The sequence below is a fragment of the Delphinapterus leucas genome, chromosome 5 (genome assembly GCF_059928025.1).
Source record: "Delphinapterus leucas isolate spDelLeu-1000000601 "Yukka" chromosome 5, BTC_Dleu_Yukka2, whole genome shotgun sequence".
Lineage (NCBI taxonomy): Eukaryota > Metazoa > Chordata > Mammalia > Artiodactyla > Monodontidae > Delphinapterus > Delphinapterus leucas.
In genome coordinates, this window is record NC_143133.1 from 34026158 (window position 1) to 34050171 (window position 24014).

The following is a 24014-nucleotide window of genomic DNA, read 5'->3' on the forward strand; positions in this document are numbered from 1 at the left end:
CTTTTTATAAGGTAAAGAGGAAAAATAATCAGAATTTAATTAGCTGAAATCTTTATTGAATGTTCCATTTGGGGCATAACAAAGGACTCTGTACCGAGGATACAGTGTGTAATATTAAAAAGATGTGGTCTTAATCTTTAGAATTCACTGTTTTAAACATCTTCCATCACTTACTTAACCTGTGTTCAGTTTCAAGTGATTCTTTTTTCCCTTAGTTAGTTGTAACGTTTCTGCAGTTTGCTCCAGAATTACTTTAGATAGATGTGTGGCCCACTGACATATTTTAAAATTTTAGATTTGCGTGCCTTTAGGCCGCATACTCAGTCTTTTATTTGCCATAGCCTCTGCCATTTCTATGGTCTCTGCCTTACCACACTTATTTCACTTATGTGAAACACCTGGCCTTCGGAGACATCTGTCACTCTTGCTAAACCTTTACCTAACAGGCACAAGGCAAGGATAAAAAGGAAAAGGATAATTCCTGTCTGTTCAACCCATGCCTGCAAAGTTCTTACCTTTTCCTGTCATGCCTAGTGAGTGGGGATTCCCACAAGGCTTGCATGAGCATGTCTGAAACCAAGTGATCTTTAAATTATCCCTATGCTTGGTGTCATCTCCTGGTTTTAGTTATAGCTTTCTAATGCTCCAAGTGGTGCTAAGTCTGTTTGTCATTTGCCATAATATACTGTGAATAACGGACTATGCTAAATTTCCCTTAAGCCACAGTCTAGTGGAGAGTAAAGACTTCTAGTTTTATCTAGTTATTTCTCATACTTTTTGAAATGATATTTTTGGAAATGATACATTCGTTGGGGACCTCTTTTGGGGGAGGGGCCTATTACTAATACAGTAGTATTTCCAATTATATTTAAATGAATGTCTTCAAAATGTAATGGTTAAGGTGTTTACGTGGTAATAGAACTTAAAAGTAAATCCTATAAATCATTACTAATTTGAAATGAAAAACTCTGAACCATCCAGTTAACACTGTTTAAAATTGCCCTGACCACATTCTCTGTCTTCCTGACTCTGATTTATTTTTCTTCATCAGACTTTTCACCGCTTAAATTGTGTATTTGTGTCTTTATTTGTTGTCTGTCTCTTCCTGCTATGTAAGCATGTGAGCAGGGACTTGTTTCTGATTCCTGTTCTATTTCACTGCTTACAACAGTGTCGGATACATAATGAGAAACTTACTAAATATTTGGTCTAGGAGTGCATGAAACCCTTCTCATCCACCTGTAGTATGTTCTCTCTGGGTGCTGCCCTCTCCATTCTACTGTCAGCATCCTTTGGCTTAGTACATATAAAACACGGATCCTGATGTTGTAACTCTCCCTACTCGAAGCCCCCCATTGTCCTCAGAATGACATCAGTCCTTAAGTATATCTCACTTAATCTTCTCACTTTAATACAATTTGTTGTCTATCTGCCTGTTGTTTTGTATGTTTGTTTTTTTAATTAAACCTTTGAGCTCCTTGAGGAAAAGCACTTTGTTGTTTTCATTGACTTAACCCCTACTCCTTACATGGTATCGGAAGGTGCTCAAGAAATGTTTGTGGAATGAAGGAGTAACATTTTACATGGGGAAGCAAAGGCAAGTCCGGAGGTGATACGACACACGCCGATGAGTATGCAGCTAGTGAGCAGCAGGGTTGGACTGACTCCCTCAGGCCAGTGCTCTACCACTAATAGGAGTAGATTTTGATTTTTAACAAAAAGTATTTTTGTTTCTTCACTTACAGATATTGAAGATGTTAAGAAGTACAAACCTGGTTACTTAGAAGCTACGCTTAATTGGTTTAGATTTTATAAGATACCAGAGGGAAAACCAGAAAACCAGTTTGCTTTTAATGGAGAATTCAAGAACAAGGTGAAGTTCATAATCTTTATTTTAAAATGTGCCTGTGATACCTGTACAATATTTCTTTCACTTTGGGGGATTTCATATGTGAACATTTGTATATAGTATGATAACAAAAAGTGCTTTTTACTGACTTTCATATTTAAGGACATTATTTTATCATTTTTATTTTTAAAAAAGTTTTAGGAGATCTAAGTAAATCAGTAAGGCTGATAAATACCTATATGAATCTGTTTATCTGTCAATAAATCCTTCGTCTCAGAAAATGAAGGATTTCCATGATCAATCTAAGTCTGCAAATTGTATATGAAGAAAAGCCTTCCATTTACTTACTCCAGAGAAGGGAAAGTTACTTACCATTAATGCAGATCCAAAGGGGCTTCCCTCCTAAGTGTTCATCCTACCATGGCTGAATTAAGCTGCTTAACAATTAAGACAGCACTTGAATTATCTTACTGTCAGAGGATTTTTCTATTAGAAAACCACAGTTACCAGAAAGTGGCTCTAATATGACACATATGGAGGAAATAGACCAAAGAGTTAAAGTCAAAAACATGGACTATGTCTTTTAAACTTACTGCCACTATATAAACTTCACATTATAAACCAACCTTTAAGTGGTACTAATAAATAAAGTATGTTTTGCAGGTAAAGTAAGCCATGGTCGTGAAAACTTTAAAATTATAATAAGTATTTTGTTATACAAGAGTTTATTGCTGAACCCAGTATTTTTTAAAGGTTCATTAAAAGAACACTTAAGATCTTGAGGGCTTTGTCTAGGATTTTTAAATATAAATATAAAACTATTATTTTAGACTGTAATCTCTCACAAGGAAAATTAGGAACATTTGGGGGGAAAAATATAAAGAATTTTCTGCTTTGGAAAAATAAAGCGAGTTTTCCTTAGATGGTATCACTAGATCTATATCTGTTGTTGATTTTGCATTTTTAGACACTATATGAATTCATACTAAGAAAAAAAATTAGAAGACGTTGAGGTTTACTACCTTCAGACAGTGGATAATCTAAAATGACTATGCAGTTGGACTACTTACATCTTTGATGAGGTGAAATTAATAGGTATATGCTTATTTACAAGCAAGATATTGATAGTAGGCTAACCACTTTACATTCAACATTTTATTTATTCTTTCAACAACTCTATGATTTAAATCAGGGGTTGGCAAACTTTTTTGTGTAAAGGACCAGAAAGTAAATATTACAGACTTTGTAGGCCATATGGTCTCTGTCACAACTACTCAACTCTTCCATTGTAGCACTAACGCAGTCAGAGGCCATGCACAGATGAATGGGCATGACTGTGCTCAATAAAAACTTTATTTACAAAAACACATGGTGAGCTGGATTTGGCCCACAGGCCCAAGTTTGCCAACCCTTGATTTGGATGATCCTCATTACATTGCATATTATAGATGAAGAAATTAATACAATGAGATGAAGTAATCTGCATAAAGTCACACAGCTGGTAAATAAGGATGTGAGAATTTATACTCGGGTTTGCCTGACTATAGAGCTCATGTTCTTAATAATTAACTGTCATACTATGACTAGTTCCATGTTAGTATAACGATGTGATTTCTGTGTCTGTTTTTCGTTTTTAACTAGGCTTTTGCTCTTGAAGTTATTAAATCTACTCATGAATGTTGGAAAGCATTGCTTATGGAGAAGTGTGCTGGAGGGGCTATAAATTGGTAAGGACTTGTCTTTTCTATGTAGAGTTATTTTATTTTATTACTAACTGGTACTAAAGAGCCATATGATACTGCTCAGATCTGATTTGTTTTTTAAGAGAATTGAAATGTTTTTTCATTTAAAAAATGTTTACAGAGCACCTATTTGAAAGGCATTACCAAGTGCTGGGCACTATGAAATTAGGAATTGACATGACCCCTTTTCCCAAGGAATTTATAATTTAGTGCGGTATACTGTCAAGTAAAGAGGCATTTCATTATAATGCACTGTGAATATATGCAAAGGTGGATTTTCAGCGACTTTTCAACATGCAGACATATGATTAATTTATGTAATAAGTACCACATCATTTCTTGGTAAGAACAGTTAAAAGCCTTCTTATCCAACATGATCTGGGTCACCAGCTAACTGATTAAGGGGAATCAAACAATAGTAACATATATAACTCAAGCGTTTTATTTTACTTTAAAACATTTAAATGTACATTCATTTATCAATCTGTGGATATAGGGCTAAGACCTTTTCTGTATCGATTACATATAGATTATATATAGCCTAACTTAATATATAATGGAAAGTAAAGATCAAATCCTGTAATCTTTAAACTCCTTACACTTAAAAACCCTTATAAATTTTTAGCGTTCTTTTTCTCTAACCTTTTACAGTTGTCTTACCACACCTAATTTGACACCAAGTTTTTATAGTGATTCACCTTGATGGAGGCTTTTTAGAGCCTCGATAGTGTGTACAGCCTCAGTGGTTTTAGAGCCTACTTGGTGTTCATAGAAACAGTTCTCTTTCCATACTCCCTTCATTGATGGGCGTAATTACAGCTTTAATTATGAAATTGTAATACCAAAGACCACTGACATAAAAAAAAGTTTGGAAACAAAAACAACTGACTCTTGGTAAGCCTAACTAGGAAGCAAAAGTACACAGTCTTTCTGGAGAGCAGAGTCCTACCCATCTTCATTGTCCTCTTTGAATCAGGAGAAAGTGGGAAGCCATTTACTCTTCAGCAAATACTGATTGAGGGTCTACTGCCAAGTACTGTGCTGATGGGAGGGTTGCTGCCGTGAATACAACAAATAGAGTCCCTGTCCTTCTGGGGCATAAAGTCTGGGCATCAAGAGAGACATTAAAGAAATCATTAGAATAAAGTAATTATGGAGTAAAGAATTAGGCAGTCTCAAGGAATATTTTATCCAAGTCATCAGAGGCTCATCTTGGAAATGCTTGGGCATTATAGCTTCTGATTCTGTTTCTCCTGAGTCTAGAGTAACACTGTGGACTCCATCTTCTCCTCCCATTTTTCTTACCTCTTATGTATTGATAGAATACTCTTTTTTTTCAGCATAGTCTTAAAATTTAGGTAATTGTTTCTAACATAAAGAGCACAACTTACTAACAAGAAAACTGGGTGTAATGAAATGTCATCTAGCCCTCACTATCCTAGTAACTAATAGACTGAATTCTTCTTTATGGTCAGATATTCTAAGTCAGATATTAATATGATGGGCTTCTCTAAAAAGAGGGGCCTCTGATTGTCCAAAGAGGTATTTGCTTGCTGTTTGCTTTCCTCTCCTTCCTAAGGGTACTTTCAGAAACGCTTTTGCCGTCTTTAACGGGACTTGTATGGTTCCCAGGTTTCCTGAGCTGCACAGCTAGAGAGCATCTCTGGTTAGATTTTCTATAGCTTGATAGCATTCCTTCTGTGCTGATTCTAATTATCTTTACTGTGAAGGTAGCTTTATTTCTATGCTCTGTGGAGTCATTTTGCTGTAGCCTCCTAGGTAATGATAAGGATTACATTAGCAATAAGAATTGACATTTATTGGACTCTAGTAGTTTTCAGGTTCTAAGAGTTTTATATGTATTATCTAATTAATATTCACCAGAACCCTATAAGATGTGTATCATTATTATATCCATTTTACATATGAGGAAATTGAGGCCACGTAGAGATTGTGACCTATCGAAGGTCTCACTGTGTGATGGATTTAAGCCAGACTTCAAACCTACTCTCGCAACAGCTTTACTCTTCCTCTGTGTTTTCAAAGAATACAACAAAATTAATTTTTTTAGCTTGAAATTTTTTAGGATATAGGTTTCTGGTTATAAATTTTACACATCTAGATAATTTCAGGTCAAAATATTCAGAATCTTAACTCATTTTTGTCCATATTTTCTTTATTTTTTGTCACTACTTGATTTGTAAAATATATTTATATTGATAAAATTTTTCTTTCCTTTGTCTTTACCTAATGAATTGCTTGTCTCTCTCAGTTCCTTACAGTGTACTCTGTTATTGATTACCAAACCATCCCCCCTTCCTTTTTAACCTGTTCTCCCCACGCAAATCAGTTTAGGTCTGAACTGAAGACATTATCACAGCAGTTCTCTCAAACAACATATAGTACAGCACAATTACCCAGGGAAACCATTAGAAAATTCAAATGTGTTGTCCTTTTCTTTAAACCTGGCGAATTAGGATCTCTGAGGAGTAGGGTCTAAGCATCTGTATGTTTTAAAAGCTCCCTGGCTTCTGATGAGCTTCTCTGCTTAGAAGCATTAAATCCAAACTTCTCTTAGAAGAACAAACAGGGCCTTCCAGGATTTGGCACTTGCTACCCGTCCAGCCTCATTTTCTGTCACTTCTTGCCTCTTTTTTCATGTTCCAACAACTTAGAACCACTTGTCACTCCTCACAAACACCATGTTCTTATTGACCTCTGGGCCATACTCATTTTGTTTCCCTTTGCCATGATTTTCTTCTCACTTCTTGAAATGGCTGACTTACTTATCTTTTAAGACTTGGTTTTGACTTTGCTTTCTCTAGGAAACTTTCCCTCATCCTAGCCTTGTGCTTGCTAAGGTGCCATTACACTCTATTCCTTGCCCCCCTGTGTAGTCCTATCACTGCATTTATTAATTAACTGCTTGTTTTCTGAGTTTGTCTTCTCCTGTAGAGTATAAGTTCCTCAAAAGTAGACGAATAGGGCTTCCCTGGTGGTGCAGTGGTTGAGAGTCCGCCTGCCGATGCAGGGGACATGGGTTCGTGCCCCGGTCCGGGAAGATCCCACATGCCGCGGAGCGGCTGGGCCCGTGAGCCATGGCCGCTGAGCCTGCGCGTCCGGAGCCTGTGCTCGCAACGGGAGAGGCCACAACAGTCAGAGGCCAGTGTACTGCAAAAAAAAAAAAAAAAAAAAAAAAGTAGATGAATAAAGATGTTGTATTCATCTTTATATTCCTTATCCTTGACATGTAGTAGTCACTCAATAAATACTTGTTGGAGTAATTGCTGAATAATATTTTAAAGCCAACAAATAGATGTTTCTTTTTAAATAAATTTATTTATTTATTTATTTTTTGACTGCCTTGGGTCTTTGTTGCCGCGCGCGGGCTTTCTCTAGTTGTGACAAGTGGGGGCTACTCTTTGTTGCAGTGCGCGGGCTTCTCATTGCAGTGGCTTCTCTTGTTGTGGAGCACGGGCTCTAGGCGCACGGGTTTCAGTAGTTGTGGCACACGGGCTCAGTAGTTGTGGTGCACAGGCTTAGTTGCTCCGCGGTACGTGGGATCTTCCTGGACCAGGGCTCGAACCCATGTCCCCTTCATTGGCAGGCGGATTCTTAACCCCTACTGTGCCACCTGGCAAGTCCCTAGATGTTGTTTTTTAAATCCAGTAGTGACTCTACTGTTTCCAGGAGCCCTGCATTTATTAGATTATTTAATTGATAATCCTCTTTATCACAGTAAGTTTTGTCATTGTTATTTTTATTCCTTTTCCCCACTGCTTAATGTTTACTCTGGAAGCTACGTATTTTTTTTAGCAGGGATAATTTTATTATTTCTGTTTTTACCAAAAACAACTTTAAATTCTTTGTAGGAGAAATACAGTTTTTTGCCATTTGGGTTTACTCTTCAACTCCTCTCACCCTTTCTTCATCATGGTTTATTTCAAATATATATATATTTTTTCATATATATATTCTTCCAAATTGTTTATGTCTTGAAGTTGTTTCTTTTACCTTTCTAGAGGAAGGTGTATCTGATCCATATATGGATAGCTCCAGTTCTTTTAGCTTTGTATAGATTTACTTCAGAGTCAGTTTTCTTTGACAAACTCTGGAGGTTATGGACCCAAATCATCATTCTTATCTCTTTAAATTTTCTCTCTCCTTTTTTCTTGAGTACTTTGCTTTAGAATGAAAAGCCTTGAGCAGTCTGAATCCTGAGCACTGTCTTTGAGGATTCTCATGAGTGTGGGCCCATGTCTCATTTGAAATTGTCTTGAAGAAAATAATCTTCTCTTTACTAAAATTTCATATTGCTGGCCCTGTAAATTTCATCTTTTAGGTATATGTTTATTATTTGCAGGTAATTTTCTATTTCTGTTTCTTTTTTTTCTTTTCTTTTTTTTTTTTTTTTTTGCGGTACGCGGGCCTCTCACTGTTGTGGCCTCTCCCATTGCGGAGCACAGACTCCAGACGCACAGGCTCAGCGGCCATGGCTCACGGGCTCAGCCGCTCCGCGGCATGTGGGATCTTCCCGGACCGGGGCACAAACCCGTGTCCCCTGCATCGGCAGGTGGACTCTCAGCCACTGCGCCACCAGGGAAGCCCCTGTTTCTTTTTATTTAATCACTTATTTTGCCCTTTATATAGCTATTAATATATCTTTATTATTTGTAAATGAAATTTGGTTTGTTGTGCATAGAAATTTTGGTATTGTTGATCTTTTGTTCTAATGTCGTATCTGCTTATTTTGATCATCAAGATTGTGTTTAGGGTACACAATGTTTATAAATTTAGAACAAAATATTTAATATCTTATTATAAAAAGGAAAGCAGCACATTCTTCCCAGTCAGTATTTTTAATCTCATTTATAGTAGGCACCATCATCTTTAAGTGGCTATACTGCTTCTCCTTTTGTATGCTATAGTCATAGTTTGAAAGCTAGAAAGAACCCTAAATATTACAATGTTCATGGGGGCTCCATGGTTCAACATTGTATCCCCAGCATCTAGAAATGTCCCTAACACATGGCATAAGAATAATTTTTTGAATCAATAAATAATATGAGTCAGTGTTAACTATTTTTGTATAAGGGACAATTCAGATAAAATTAAAATGTTTCTTGATAACATGCCTTTTATTACACCTTCAAAGATTCAAAGTAAAAATCACTTCCTTAAATCCTGAGGAAAGTATATTGCAACCCAGATTGCATTCTTTATTAACTAAAAGAATATTAGTGAGGAGGATGGCACTGTTTGTAGAAATAAAATGCTATAAAAAAGGGGGGGCTATTGGAGAAATAGTAACAAGGGGTTTTGTAATCTCTCCTCTTTTATATTTTATATATCATTCAAGAATCTCCTAAGTCCATTTGTATATACCTTTCATTTAATTCTTGAAACAGCCATACTAATAATTTGTCCAAGGTGAAAAATGGTAGAGCTTGCTGGCTTCCTAGATTCTAGCTGGTTACTTGTCAAGATATTTTATTGGGGATATTTCAAAAGTTACTCAGTTTTTTTAAATTCACAGAATATTTTAAAAGTTACTCAGTTTTTGAAATTTACAGTGCTGGCTTTAATATTTTCTTTCTTTTCTAATATTTCTGTTGATGGTTTTGCTTTGTTGTGGAAATAGAGGATTACTTTAGAGATAGTTTATTAGATTTAAAAGGTAAAAATAGAGAACACCCCCTTAAATCTAAATTTCGGATTTTAATGTAAATGTCTCATGGCATGTACTTATACTAAAAAAATAGTTTGCTTGGGACATACTTCTACTAAAAAATAATTTGCTGTTTATCTGAAGTTCAAATTTAACTGGGTGTTCTATGTTTTGTCTGACAACCCTATTTACAGGACTCCCTGTTCTCTCATTACCATTTTCCTAGAATTCCCAAGGAATGTTTCACTTCGGTGTAGTTTTAACGTTAAAAACATTGTGTGTAGCAGGGGCCCCCAACCCCCAGGCCACGGACCAGTACCTGTCCGTGGCCAGTTAGGAACTGGGCCGCACAGCAGGAGGTGAGTGGTGGGCGAGTGAGCGAAGCTTCATCTGTATTTACAGCCGCTCCCCATCGCTCGCATTACTGTCTGATCTCCGCCTCCTGTCAGCATTATGGTGAGTTGTATAATTATTTCATTATATATTACAAAGTAATAATAATAGAAATAAAGTGCACAATAAATGTAATGTGCTTGAATCATCCCCAAACCATCCACCCCCACCCCCCAACTCCAGTCCATGGAAAGATTGTCTTCCACAGAACTGGTCCCTGGTGCCAAACAAGGTTGGGGACCGCTGGTGTATAGCATATTTAGTATTATACACCATGTTTTCTTCGGAAGAGTAGCACTTAAGACTTTTCAGTATCTGTTTTTTTGCCTTGTTCCTTTTAAATTTAGTTTTGACTTTCTTTAGAGAAACATCTAACTTATAAAGCCTTACCTTTTTCAGTTTTTAGCTTACTTAAACGTGGGGTATGAAGAAGAGAGTATAACATAGTTTAGTCTTAAAGATGATAATGCCACCTTTCATCAAACATCATCACTTATGCCAAGAATGAAAACAAATTCCACATTTTGAGTCTGGATAGAGAGCAAAATGACCACTTTCATAATTGCTGTGCACCCAGTGTCTGATTACGGGCAGATGTAGCTGAAAAGATAAATAAATAACTACAGATCTTTTTATCATATATATCCCAGCATATTTCACAAAGCCATTGCCAAAATAAATTTGATAATGTACGTCCCTTAGATCCACTTGGAGAGCACACATGCGTGTGTGTGGGTGTGTGTGTGCATGTGTGTGTTTCATCTATTAATTATCTCCTTTAGGGATCTGCTAATCAATTATTTCTTCAATTCTGAAAAATTAATTTGGCTTTAATGCCCTTCTCTACTACCTTTTTCTATATCCATTTTAATCTGATTTCTTTGATGAAATTTTTAAAAATCAGACTTAATACATTTGAGGGGAATGGTGCATTTGCTTTCAACTAGGAGGTAAGAAATACGTGGTGGGCAGCACGTTTGTGGAGATAGCATGCTAGTCCCCACTGTGTGGGAAGACTTTGGACTTTATAGAGCCTTTACTGGTCATGGGAGGAGCTGCTGTCTGTGCCTTGCTAAACTTCCTTACTTGTACAAAAACTGAGCTTTCATGTTCCTGTGGTTTCCTCTCACCACTGTTAGCTTAGTGTTCCATGCCTGTCTGAGAAAGAGATTCTACAGCATCTATCAGCAGCCAATTACAGTGTTTATCACCTCACTTAGAGGAAAATTCTTCCTCGTGGTCGTCGTTCTATGGGTCAAATTTGTTTTTTCTTTTCTTCAGTAAAGGTGAAGAGTAGTGGAATAGCCTTTTATGTACCAGGAGATTATTTAAATTTGTATACTATCATTTGATTTTTTTTTTTTTAATTCTGGAGGGTGCAATGCTATGGAGTACTTTATATTTATAACTTTGCCTGAAAGAATGTACAAGACCCCAGCTGTCCTAATTTATATCCATCCAGGTCCTTTTTCAGGGTATCTTAATCACATTTCTGCAGTGCTCTAGCATTCTGCATTAGAAGGTCTCTTGTCTCCTTTTGAGTGAGTGAGTGAGAGACAGAGAGAGAGTGTGTGTGTGTATGTGTTATTATCCACTGAGATCCAGAGACTCAGCAACTATTGGCTGGGATCATACACTCAAATGTAAAGCATTTGAGAGCTGGTTTTCTTTTTGGTAATTGCTCCTTTTTTATCCTGTTTAATAATAATATTCTCTTTTCCTCTCCAGCACAAATGTGCAGGTATGTGATAGCCCTTTCCATTGCTCTCAAGAGGAAGCAAGATCATTAGTTGAATCGGTAAGGAACAAATGTCCAAGGCATCCTTTATTCTTATAAATGTCATGGGGAAGTCTAGCAGAAATTCTGAAAAATCTAGCAGTGAAATGTATCAAGACTTTTGGGGAGCATAAAATTTAAAAATAACATTAAAATTATTTTTTCATGCAGGGAATTTAGATTAAAAACCTTAAAACCTTTTAGTTGTATTTGTTTTCTAAAGTACATTAACCACTTAACTTGATTTCATATGATACTATTCTTCACCAGTTTATTGTTGTGTGAATGCATTTGCCCTCCTCTGTACTGACCTGTTCCCATGAGTTATCCACAGTCCAGTGTCTAAATTTTGACTGGCTGCTGGCACAGGTGCATTTCGGCTCAAAAAAAATGAAATAAATACATCTCTTTTCCTTTTTTTTTTTTTTCCATTTAGTTTGGTTACCTCACAAGCTTTCCTTCTCTTAACTAAGAAGATACCCTCGGATTTTTACATGTCTTAGTGATAATACTGCCTGGAGGCAACTGAATTTATTAGCAAAGTAATGCTTGATTTGGAAACCACTAAATAAGGAAATTCAAATTCAGATAATCGAGTAATGTTGCTGTGTAAAGTGTGTTCAGGAGTGATCTTAGGCTAGAAATCCCATTTATAAATTGAGGGGTTTGGGGTATTTTTTCTCTTAATTATCAGATAGAAACTAGTGAATTTAGATCTTAAGGAACAACAAAAATGTTTGCTTACAATTTTTTTCCATTAATTAATCAGTTATTTAATTATTGCCTGCTACGTGTGGTTAGAATCTAGGTGCTGGGGATGCAGTATTAAAAGACACAAAAACCTCTTTCCTCGTATAGCTAACACTCTAGTTGGGGTGATGGATAATAAATACACAAGTGAAATATATAGTGTTTGTGAATGCGATAAATGCTATGATGAAAAATGAATGAGGGAGGAGGGGATAAAGTGCCAGGAGTGGGATGGGAGTTGTAGTGATTGAAAAGTAGTAGGGAACAGCCCCACTGAGGGGAGAACGGACCTGAGTCAAGATTTGTAGAAGGTAAGGGACTGAGCCAAGTGACTATGTAAAGGAAGAGAATTCCATGCTGCAGCCCAAAGGCCATGAGGCAAGTGGGTACATGACATGTTCAAGAAATAACCGAGGAGCCACAGTGGCTGGTGGAGTAGAAAGAGTCTAAGGGAGAAAGGAGGAGATGAGATCAGAAATGCATGGATCTGGGGGTGAAAATGGAGGCAAATTATTATGAAAGACACTGTAAAATACCCTTAGAGACTATTTTAAGAATTTCATTTCTTATTCTGAATAAGAAGGAACCATTGAGGGAGTGATATGATCTGACTTAGATTTTTTAACAAGATCATTCTGGCTGCGTCGGTGAGAACGGGCTAGGGAAGCAAGGGAAGATACAGGGGAGCCATGACAGTAATGCAGGCTACAATATCGGTGTATTTTCTTCAAGTTTTCAGTTTTATATCTGTGTCATTACATTCTGAACTTAGTTCTCATCAATATTTATTATTAATTCTTTAAGAAAAAAATTAAGGAAAACAAATTAAAAACTTTATTAAAAACTTTATTCACATAGTCTCCCACTAATCTCAGATTAAGACTATTTCATTCATTTTAGTTTGGGTTTTATAAATGATAGATATAATAGATACTTGTCTTAAAGTTAGCTGTAAGAATAAAGTTTCAATATTACATCTTTTTTAAAAAGCTTTTTCCTAGCATATTAGTAGGAAAAGTCCTCTTGGAAAAAAATAATAATTGGAGAACATGGATATGATCTGGATAGTTTGATTTGGGAAACAAGATTAGAATTCAGGAACATTAACATCCAGCTTTAATTACATGGTTTGGTAGCTTTGCTGTGTTTCATAATAATGAAGAAGGTGCTATACTGATTTTTCACTGAGGAAACTATGGTAGAAAATCAAAATGCAGAGAAAGCAGTCCCTCGTCATCAGCTCTAGTGGAACTTACTGTATATGGGATTTCACCATTAAAAATTTGTAAATCAAAGAATTGCTCTATTAGCAGCCTCATTAGTGATTCAGAAGCTCAGATTAGGTAACAATTTCTCCTGAAAATTTTATCAACTTGTAATAATGAAATTCTTTGTAGTCAGAGCATTTTGACTTGGCATTTTATCTCTTCACAACCACATTGAGATGTCTGAATCAGCATTACTTAGGTATATATTCCCAGATCTCTCTATTTTGCTATATATTGAATGTTGCACTGACTTCAAAGTACTGTCAGCTTTTGTTTGTCCTTTGCTTGCTCAGAATAACTTAAGACATTAAAGTCATCTATCAAACTTGATCATATTCAGACCACATCAATCCTGGGCCTGTATGGAAACAAATTATAACCCCAAGGCTTATTAGTGGACTTAGAATAAGTGAACTCATTCTAACAAGTTAATCAACTTAGGTAATATTATCTTAAGACAGATGTGTAGATGTTAAATGAGTCTGGGGACTTCCCTGGTGGTCCAGTGGTTAAGACTTTGCCTTCCAGTGCAGTGGGTGTGGGTTCGATCCCTGATCGGGGAGCTAAGATCCCACATGCCTCGTGGCCAAAAAAACCAAAAAAGTAAATAAAACAGAAGCAATATTGTATCAAATTCAATAAAGACTTTAAAAATGGTCCACATCAAAAAAATCTTTAAAAAATAAAAAAGTAGATAAATAATTGAGCCCGAAGTTATGCTTAAAACAGGGCCAGATAGTAATACAAGTTTTCACTTTCTAGATGTATATTCACAGAATATTCAGAATGATCGTTAATTAGGTGAGATTTTAGGATCAAGTAATTGGTTTTGGTGAACATATACTTTTAAAGTATACACAGAAAAGAAATGGACTAAACTCTTGAGGGATTAGGAGAACTGTTGCAGGAAGCATATACTGGTGAACATATATTGATCAAAATACAATTAAGTGTAGTAGCATTGAGGCCTCCCCCCAAAATCATTAAGTGGTCACCCAACAATATGTACAGATCAATTAAATTAGGAAAAATAGTGTCACCATAACCAAGAAAAATAAAATAAAAGCCAACACCCTGATGACTATTATTTGGATGCATTTTAGAAACAAAAGAGAAAATATCTACAGAAGTAATTTATCAGACGTAGGTTAGAGATCTTAAGAAGGATAGCTGACCTGAGGAGGATAAGGAGAACTGAAATGGTCAGAAAGGTTATTGGATTTTGTTTATAAATACAGATGTTTGAATTATATACAACCATGAAAGGCATGGCTGTGTCAAAAACAAGGTTTGCTACTTAGATATGAACACACTAGGGATCCACAGAGGCAGTTGGTCACTCTGGGCTACAGTGTGTGGCCACCAGCAACAGGAGTAACTCTCAGTGGTAGTTCAACCACAGGACCACCCAGTTACATGTTTTTGGATAGTGTGTCTTTTTTATAGCCAAAAAGGTAGGACTCTTTCCCAGTTTTTGAAGACTGTATGACCAGAAGTTGGAGCTTTATTTCAGGGAACAAGGTTCAGAGCCTTTATAGGGAACAAGGAATGTATGTTTGTGTATGTGTGTGCACACATGAGTGTGCGTGTGTGCACACACATGTAGTTTTCCTTTCAGACCTAATATCAGTTGATATTTAGTGACAATTGATTCTGGGATTTAAGATGCTAGTTTTAGGATCCTTTACTGTATATAAAGTGTTATTTGGAAAATATATTGAGAAGATGGGAGCAAAATTTACAAGCTTTATCAATATATATAATTAGAGAATACATTGTTTTTTCTAGTACATGTGGACACTTCCAAAAATTGAGTATATGTTAGGCCACAAAGAGTTGGAAAAAAAATACCAAAGAGTTGAAGTAATGCAGACCACTTTCTTTGTCAACAGTATAACAAGGTTGCTAATCAGCTATAAAAATATTAAAAGAAAAAAAACCCAAATCTGTGTTGTTTGGAAACTAAAAATACATCTCAAGTCATGCCTCAAAAAAATGAATTATGAAAAATTATAAAATATTTTAAATTGAATGACAACTAAATCACTCTATGTCAAAACTTGCATGATGCAGCAAAAATAATTTTTGAGAGAAATTAACTGTACAGCAGAAATGAAGAAAGAAAATTGAGAGGCTGAACATTCAACTCAACAAGCACTCTGTTTTTTTCTATCTTTTTACATTATAAGAGAGAAAATTATAAAGAGTAGAGCAAATATTTAATGAAATGGAAAACAAGGAGATAATGAAAAGGATCAATTAAAATAAAAGCTGGGTTTTCTTCTTTTAAGGCTAATAATATAGACAAACTTATTACAGGGAAGACAGTGAAATAGAGAAGCCATAAATAAAAATATCAAAAATTAAAATTAAGACATTATTACAGACACAGGAGATATATAAGTAATCAGAAAGGAATACTCGGGACTTCCCTGGTAGTCCAGTGGTTAAGACTCCATGCTTCCACTACAGGGGGGACAGGGGGCATGGGTTCGATCCCTTTTCAGGAACTAAGATCCCACGTGCCACGCGGTGTGGCCAAAAAAAAAAGAAAGAAAGAAAGGAACATTCTAAATTGCTTTTGGCAATACCTTTCTAAACGTAGATGAATTGACAGTTTTTTTAAAATATAAATTACAATGTCAAATCAAGAATAAACAGAAAACCCAAATAGACTTATCAGCAGTTTAAAGGAATACTTATTATGAAAATGACAATTTATCCCATATTAATTAATGAAGTCAATCTGTTTTTAATCAGAATTTCAATAGGGTTTTCACTGAACTTGGTAAGATAATCCTAAAATGTATATGGAATATTAAAGGGCCAGGAATAACCTAGAAAAGACTGACAAATTTAAAGATTTTTTTCAAGCTGTAAACAATTAAAGATACCACAAAATAAGTCAAAAGATAAGCCATTGATTGGGAGAAGGTACTTGCATATAAGTGACAAAAGGATTAACAACTTATTCAAATCAACAAGAAAAAAATAACCAGTAGGAAAAAAAATGGGCAAAAGTATGAATGGGCAACTCACAAGAGAGAATATTTAAATTACCAGTAAATATGTGAAAATCTGCTGTATTTCCCCAGTGATATATGAAATCAAATTAAGACATAGTGCAATTTCATAGTTATCAGATAGGCAAACGTTTACAAGTGTTTTTAAGCAAGTGGAGAAGGGAAACCACTCGTACTTGTTGATATGCTTTATAGGAGTATAAATTAGTACAGCTACCTTGAAGAGCAATTACGTGATTTCTAGTATAGTTGAAGATGCTTATAACCCACTACTCTGAAGTTACCTTTCTAGATGTACATTCTACAGAGACACTAATACATATGTTTTTATGATCAGACATGGGAAAGTTGGAAACTGGACAAATGTCTGTCAATAGAAAACTGGGTAAATAAACTGTAGTATATTTGTACAGTGGAATACGATACCACAGGTAAAATATGTGAATTAGAACTATATGACTCTGCATGGATAAAACCTGAAAGTGCAGTATTGGGTGAAAAAAGCATTTGCAGCAGGATATAGTATGCATTGTTGAAGTAAATTTTAAAACACCCAAAGCAGCACCATATATTTTTAATGAATACAAACAGATACATTGCTCACATTTTAGAAACATAAATAAGAACAATAAACACCAGTTTCAGCATAGTGGTTAGGAGAAGTTACTTCTGAGAGGGAATAAAAATAAATAAGGTCTTTATTTTTGATGAGTTGGGAGAAAAAGAGACTTCACTTGTAACTTTTCTGAAATAACAATGTTAACTCTAAAAAAATCTAGAGAGTAGATATTTGTTATAATGGTCTCTTCATTTTCTGTGTGTTTGAAGTATTGATATTTCATAATTAAGAGAATTTGTATGCCCAGAAAAACAACACAGAAAATTAATGAAACCAAAAATTGACTCTTTGAGACCAGCAAAACTGATAAACCCTTTAGCCAGAATGTTCAGGAAAGAAAAGAGAGAAGACAAATCTTTAATGTCAGGAATGAGACAAGTGGCATCACTACTGATTTAGGAGCTATTAGGAGAACAATAGAGAAATATTGTGAAAAAACTGTATACCAGTTAATTTCACAAGCTGGATGAAATGGGCAGATTCCTTGAAATACATAAACTACCAAAACTCACTGAAGAAGAAATAGGCATAAACAACTTAAATTTGCACTTAAAAACCTTTCTGTAAATACAACTCTACAACTCTAGACCTCGGATCCCACTGCTTTTATTAAGCATTGTACTGAAGCTTCTAGCCGTGCAGGAAGGCATTAAAAAGAAGGAAAAGGCATCCAGGTTATAAAGGAAGATGGCATGAATGTCTATATTAAATATTCCGTAAAATCTAAAGATACTAGAATAAGTGATTTTAGCAAGGTTGCAAGATATAAGCTCAATATACAATTAGCAATTGTATTTTTATATATTAGGAACAAAAATTAATGAAAAATAAATACATTATTTATAATTGCTTCAAAAATGTGAAGCACTTAGGAATAAATCTGGAAAAAAAAAAAGTGAAGAACCTGTACCCTGAAAACTGTAAAACATTGCCCATAGGTATCAGAGAACTAAATAAATGGGAAGATGTATCATGTTCGTGGGTTGGAAGACAATATTGTTATGATGTCAGTTCTCAAACTGATCTATAGATTTAATGCAGTATCAACCAGATTGTAATACACTTTTTTGTAGAAATTAACAAACTCACGTATGTGAATACTAAGGACCTAGATTAGACTCAACAACTGTGTAAAGAACAAAGTTAGAATACCAGCTTTGTTCTTTACAGACGTTTTATACAGCTACAGTAATCAAAATAGTATAGTAATGGTATAAAACTAGAGAAAGATCAGTTAAAACAAATCCAGAAATAGAGCTACATATATGTGGACAACTGATTTTCCAAGTAATAAGTTTTCAACAAATAGCGCCTGAACAGTTGGTTATTCCATACGGGGGCAGTTAACATCAGTATATACTGTGGCCACCTCTTTCATCCCTAAACTTTACCAGCAATCTCATAAACGCATGTTGGCGTTTACATAACCAGGCGAAGGACTTTAGGTGAATCCATCATCAAAAGTGTCTGACGTGAGTCTGAGGCATTGTTATCGCTTAAAAGCAATAGCACTTAAAAAAATTCACACCAAAGCCATATTAACATCTTTTTAGAGGCCCACAACAAAGATAATCAATAAAGCAGCTAGTTTAGAAGTGCACACTTTGGGGTTCTGTGCTCTAATGGGTAACTACCAACTAATGAATATTTTTAAATAGTTTCAAATATGAAAAGTAATGACCAGAAGAATAATGTTACAGCTCATTATAGTTGTTGGATAGGACTTTTAACAGCATGCTTCTCAGATCGTTTCCTTTGGGCATGTACTTCATCTCTGCTTAAAGCTATTGATGACATCAAGAATAGTTTCCTTGCACATCTCAGAACAAGATGACAATCCTTGGCTTCTGGTTTTTTAAATCAAGCCGACTCAAAACTAAGTTCTGAAATCACTCTGTCTGGGATGCCGTCTTATTACCAGGGTTGCTTGGACCTCTTGGACTGCCTAGGCAAGAGACCCTTCCCTCTGTGGGCACTCACTTTACATCTCCATCAAAGAGGACTGTGTTTCCCTTTAGAGTGGAACCTTTCTGTGGATGTGATTTTTCTAATGAGGTCATGCTACAATATTTATGCCATACAGATTTGTTTTATTTGTGACTCAGAAAATGAACATCTTTGTGGCAGTTTACTATTAAAAAATTTAAATAATGTATTTTCTTGGTAAATCAGGATCTGATTCTAGTATATCTCCCTCTTCCTTTCCCTTTCTTTCCTCTTAAAAGCTTCACTGCATTACCACTCAAAGATGAACAAAGGAGATGAAAGTAAAATAATTTTTTTCAGCTACTAGCCAATTGTATACATTCTTGAAAGGAAGAGGAAGTAGATTAAACTAACATAAACCTAAAATACTCTTACAGGGACTTCCCTGGTGGTCCAGTGGTTAAGACTTCACACTCCCAGAGCAGGGGGCTGGGGTTCAATCCCTGGTCGGGGAACTAGATCCCGCGTGCCACAGCGAAGACCCGGTGCAGCCAAATAAATAAACAAAATATGTTAAAAAAAAAAAAAAAAAAAACTCTTACATTTTGTTTATGGATAACTAAGAATTGGTCACATTTTGTTGATTTATAAAGCAGAAATCAGAAAAGAAATGTGAAAATAAAATGAATATAGATGAGGGAGATTGAGGTACAAACTTTGTTACAAAATAGATGAATCATGGGGATGAAGTGTACAGCAAGGGGAATGTAGTCAATAATACTGTAAAATCTTTGTATGGTGACAGATGGTAACTAGATTAATCATGGTGATTATTTTGTAATGCATAGAAATACCGAATCACTATATTGTGCACCAGGAACTAACCTAGTGTGGTAGGTCATTTATACTGCAACAAACAAACACACTCAGAAAAAGAGATCAGATTTGCTGTTACCAGAGCGGTGGGTGGGGGAGGAAGAATCGAATGAAGGCAGTCAAAAGGTGCAAACTCCCAGTCATAAGATAAGTAACTACTAGAGATACGCGGTAGAGTAGGATAAGTAGCATTCATGCCACTGTATGTTACATGTGAGAGTTGTTAAGAGAGTAAAGCCTGAGTGCTCATCACAAGGAAAAATGTGTTTTCTGTTTCTTTAATTTTGTGTCTATATGAGATGATGGCTGTTCACTAAACATACTGAGGTCATCATTTCATGATGTAAGTTAAATCATTATGCTGTACATCCTAAACTTACACAGTGCTGTATGTCAATTAAATCTCAGTAAAACTGGAAGAAGAAGAAAAATGAATATAGAGTAACTGCCTTATGAACCATGGAAACATAATGTAGGGAGAGAATACCCAAGGTAATTTAATTCAACTGAAACCCTACTGCACCTGAATGAAAAATCAGGAACTTTTTTCTCTTTAATTTTGAATCCTTATAATAAAGTAAAAGAACATCAATCTTCATATCATGTAGTAAAGCAAGCTTTTATGTTGGTTGAGTGTGTCATGTTTGTTAATTAATTTGAACAAATGTAACCTGCAGGCGAAAATGCTTATAGGGACCTGGTGGGGTTATCTGAAGGAGTACAAAGCAGTTGTTTAATAGTTCATATTCATTTAAAATACAGTTTATACATGAGTAGGGACAGAAAAGAGTAAGCCTTCTTTGGTTGATAAAAGAGGAATACTTTGGTAATAAGAACACTAAATTTGTTTGAAAGAAATTAAAGATATGAATATTCATGAGAAGTATTTTTGGAGTGGGAGAGAGGAAAGGAGATAGCATTTTTAGAATGAGAGTATAAAGTAATACAATTTCCTGGAGAATTTATCTTAGATGAGTAGAGGGTGCCCACATTCATCCCCTACTGAGAAATTAGGAGAAGAAAGTAACTGAAAATCCTTCTGTTTCTTACAAGGAAAATGTAATGATGGTGACTTCTGAGAGTGAGGGTTGGGATTAGGTCACTTTAAAATGCTGCTCTGTGCATTTCTTTGTTCTTCCATTTTCTGTAAGCAAGTGTAATGTTTAAGAATCAGGAAGTCATTGACAGTAGGTGACGAGTTAAATAGCTGATGTGTATCATGAACCCATTGTTGTTTTCAAATTTAAATGTTGGTCTCTTTTGACATATGTTAATATGGAAAAGTGTAAAAAACAAAAAAAAACTTCCGGACTTTCATAGTTATTTTATCTCTGTTAGATTTACCTGTGATGTTTGTTTTCTTTTATATGAGGCTTTGTATAGTCTGAATATATTCTACCAACCAAGAAATATATTTTAGGAATAAAGAAATAAAGCATTCTGGGAATTATTTTTAAAATAAAATGTAATGATAAATGTTTTAGCTAGAGTAGTTTGTCCATTTCTTTTCTGTAATGCTTCTTAGGTTAATGAGAAGCTGCTCGATTATTCTATTTCATATATCACACATTTTCTTCCCCTGAAATGTCTGACAGCTCCAGCAAGAAGCAGCTGCTAATTTTAAGCAGGAAATCTAAACAGCTACCTTTCCAACAAACTCTGTAATAGGCGTCCTGCACAATTTAAAGAGCATAAGAATTTCAAAGAATAAGCAAGTTATTCTGTTTTAGAGTCTATTTAGAAAAACAGAGCCATCAAATCCCAAAGGCCTAATCTCAGTTTTTATGTTGTAGTGTTACTTTCACACCCAGAATGATTTAAGTTCTGCCACCCTCAAAACCAACCATGGTTAAGCATTTTCTCTGTGCTAGGGAGCTGAATAGAATTTTCTTTCGGTTTTTTTTTTGGAAGTATTTGGAAAAATCTCAAGGATGTTTTACATAAAATTTATACAGAGGTCTTCTTTATTTACATTGTTATATCATCATTTTGTACGATAGAAAATAAAACAAAGCATATTTGATTAACCTTTTTCTCAAAGAGTAGAAGGAAAACTAACTTTAACCCATTTATGATTCAGGGGAATGTATTAGCCAGTGTTTTTTTCAGAGAAACAATCAATAGGAGATACATATGAAGAGACTGTTAAGGCTTGGTGATTCCAAAATCTGCAGAAGGGGATGGCCGGCTGGAGACCCAGGAAAGCCAGGGATTCAGATGAAGTCCAAAGGCGGTCTGCTGGAGAATTCCCTCATGCTTGGGGAGGCTGGTCTTTTTGTTCTGTTCAGGCCTCCGGCTGATTGAATGGGGCCCACTCACATTATGGAGGGCAATCTACTTTACCCAGAGTTCATCAGTTTAAAAGTTAATCTCAGCCAAAACCAGCCTCCAAGTTGGCACATTAACTATCATAGAGAATCTTTTAATATTGCTGAAATTTATATTTTCCTGCTGAGTTGTTCTTCAGGACTGTCCTTAGACCTAAGGAGGGCCCTGCTTTGGGTCCTTCCTTTTAGAGGGTCCTGCTTTGGCCCTCATCCAATCACGTCCCTCCTCACAGGGCAAGACCGAGGGACCAAAGTTGTGCATTCACCAGGAGCCCAAGCCCCCATTCTAGACCACCTTTTAGTTACTCAAGTCCCTGGAATTCCTTACCCAGATAGCTGCAAGCCTGTTTCCAGGGCCTACGTGGGCATCTCCCCCGAAGTGTACATTCGTGACTGTGTGGACTCCGCTCACCATTACTTCTACAGGGGCCTGTGGGTGGCTGTTAGGAGGCAGGGGATGCCTAGATGTGTGAGCTACCCTTGTGCAGGTGAGGCCCTCAACACAGAATGGAGCCTGGGGTAGCAGAAGCGGGGTGGGATGAAGGCCATGTGCCTCTTTTCCGTACTCTGCCATGTTCAGGCAGTCTCTAAGGTGTCCAGAATGCTAAACGAGAGCTTCCAAGCCAGTGCAAAGGTATATTTATCAAGATAGTAGGAGGCAACAGTTTTTATAGTCACTTTGTTAGCTTGATTTATAACCTTTAAATACTCAGGTGTATGATATATGGGTCTCCATTTGTACATTTGCCCCAGACCTCAAATATCAGAGGCAGATCTTTCCCACTAAGGCTGAGCAAATTCAGAGAATTAGAAGTTGATTATTAAATTTGAAATCTGAAAAGCGTGTTATAAAATCAGGGTGGTGGTTACACCTCAGGGAGAAGAGGTTATGATTGGGGAAGTGCCTGGCATGTTCCATTTCTCGACTTGGGTGTTGGTTACATAGATGCTTATTCTGGTTATCTTGGGCTTTGTGCATTCTCTGTGGAGAATGGATCTCTCTTTAAATGTCTTTTTAAACCTTTAAAAATGTATTATTCTTAATTAGGAAAAAATCTTATATCTCAGAAAAACTTTTCGATCTTGTCTGCCACAGGTTATGTCTGTTCTAGGAATCTTGGCCCAGTCATCAAAAGAGAAAAATTAATTTAAACACTTTAGAAGACAGCTAAATACATTATATAATGTCTCTCTCTGTGTGTACCTACGTACATGTGTGTGCATGTATCTATGAATATGTGTTTTGGATTTTTGCTCTCAAGGCCTCAGCCAAAGAAGAAACTGAAAGAAAACCCCTCTCCTCTCTTCACATTCTCAGTAGTTCGCATGGGTTAATGACAGAAAATTTTTTCAAGAATGTTTTTTTTTCTTATTTGACTCTTAAGTCTGTGGTTTGTTTATCTGAAAGAACAGGCAATAACAATAAAAGGCAAAGAGGAGTATTCCCTCTGTTCTATAATTTCATGTTAAAAGAAAACCATTCTGGATATAGTTTCCACATCTAAACGTTCATTATAACAGAGACTCTATTCTTATCTTTCAGGTGTCATTTTCACTGAATAAAGGAAGTAATGAAGAAGGTATGGTATATGCTGGTTCCTGAGGAGCTAGATATGTAAATTTATTCATTTACAGTAGTGGAGACCCCAAAAAATACAATAGATTAATTTAAAAATTATATAAACTAAGTAAAGTACTTTTTTAGTCATTATAATTTTCAGATGAAATCAATTATTTCCTAATTTCAGAAAATAAGGAACATGTTTATTACTTTTAGGCTAGAAAGTAGTTTGATT

The 24014-nt window shown here is 35.7% G+C and overlaps 1 protein-coding gene across 4 annotated transcripts in view; it reads left to right on the plus strand.

The window, feature by feature from the left end:
• The window catches only part of PPA2 (inorganic pyrophosphatase 2), an 83983-nt gene that overhangs the window by 58922 nt on the left and 1047 nt on the right, over positions 1 to 24014 (plus strand). For 2 of the 4 annotated variants that reach the window (XM_089911609.1, XM_089911610.1), the window contains 5 exons: positions 1746 to 1873; positions 3491 to 3576; positions 9662 to 9715; positions 11381 to 11450; positions 23762 to 23798. In XM_089911609.1, the coding sequence (XP_089767735.1) occupies positions 1746 to 1873; positions 3491 to 3576; positions 9662 to 9715; positions 11381 to 11450; positions 23762 to 23798 (375 nt within the window). The other 2 variants (XM_022567068.3, XM_089911611.1) reach the window with 2 other exon arrangements.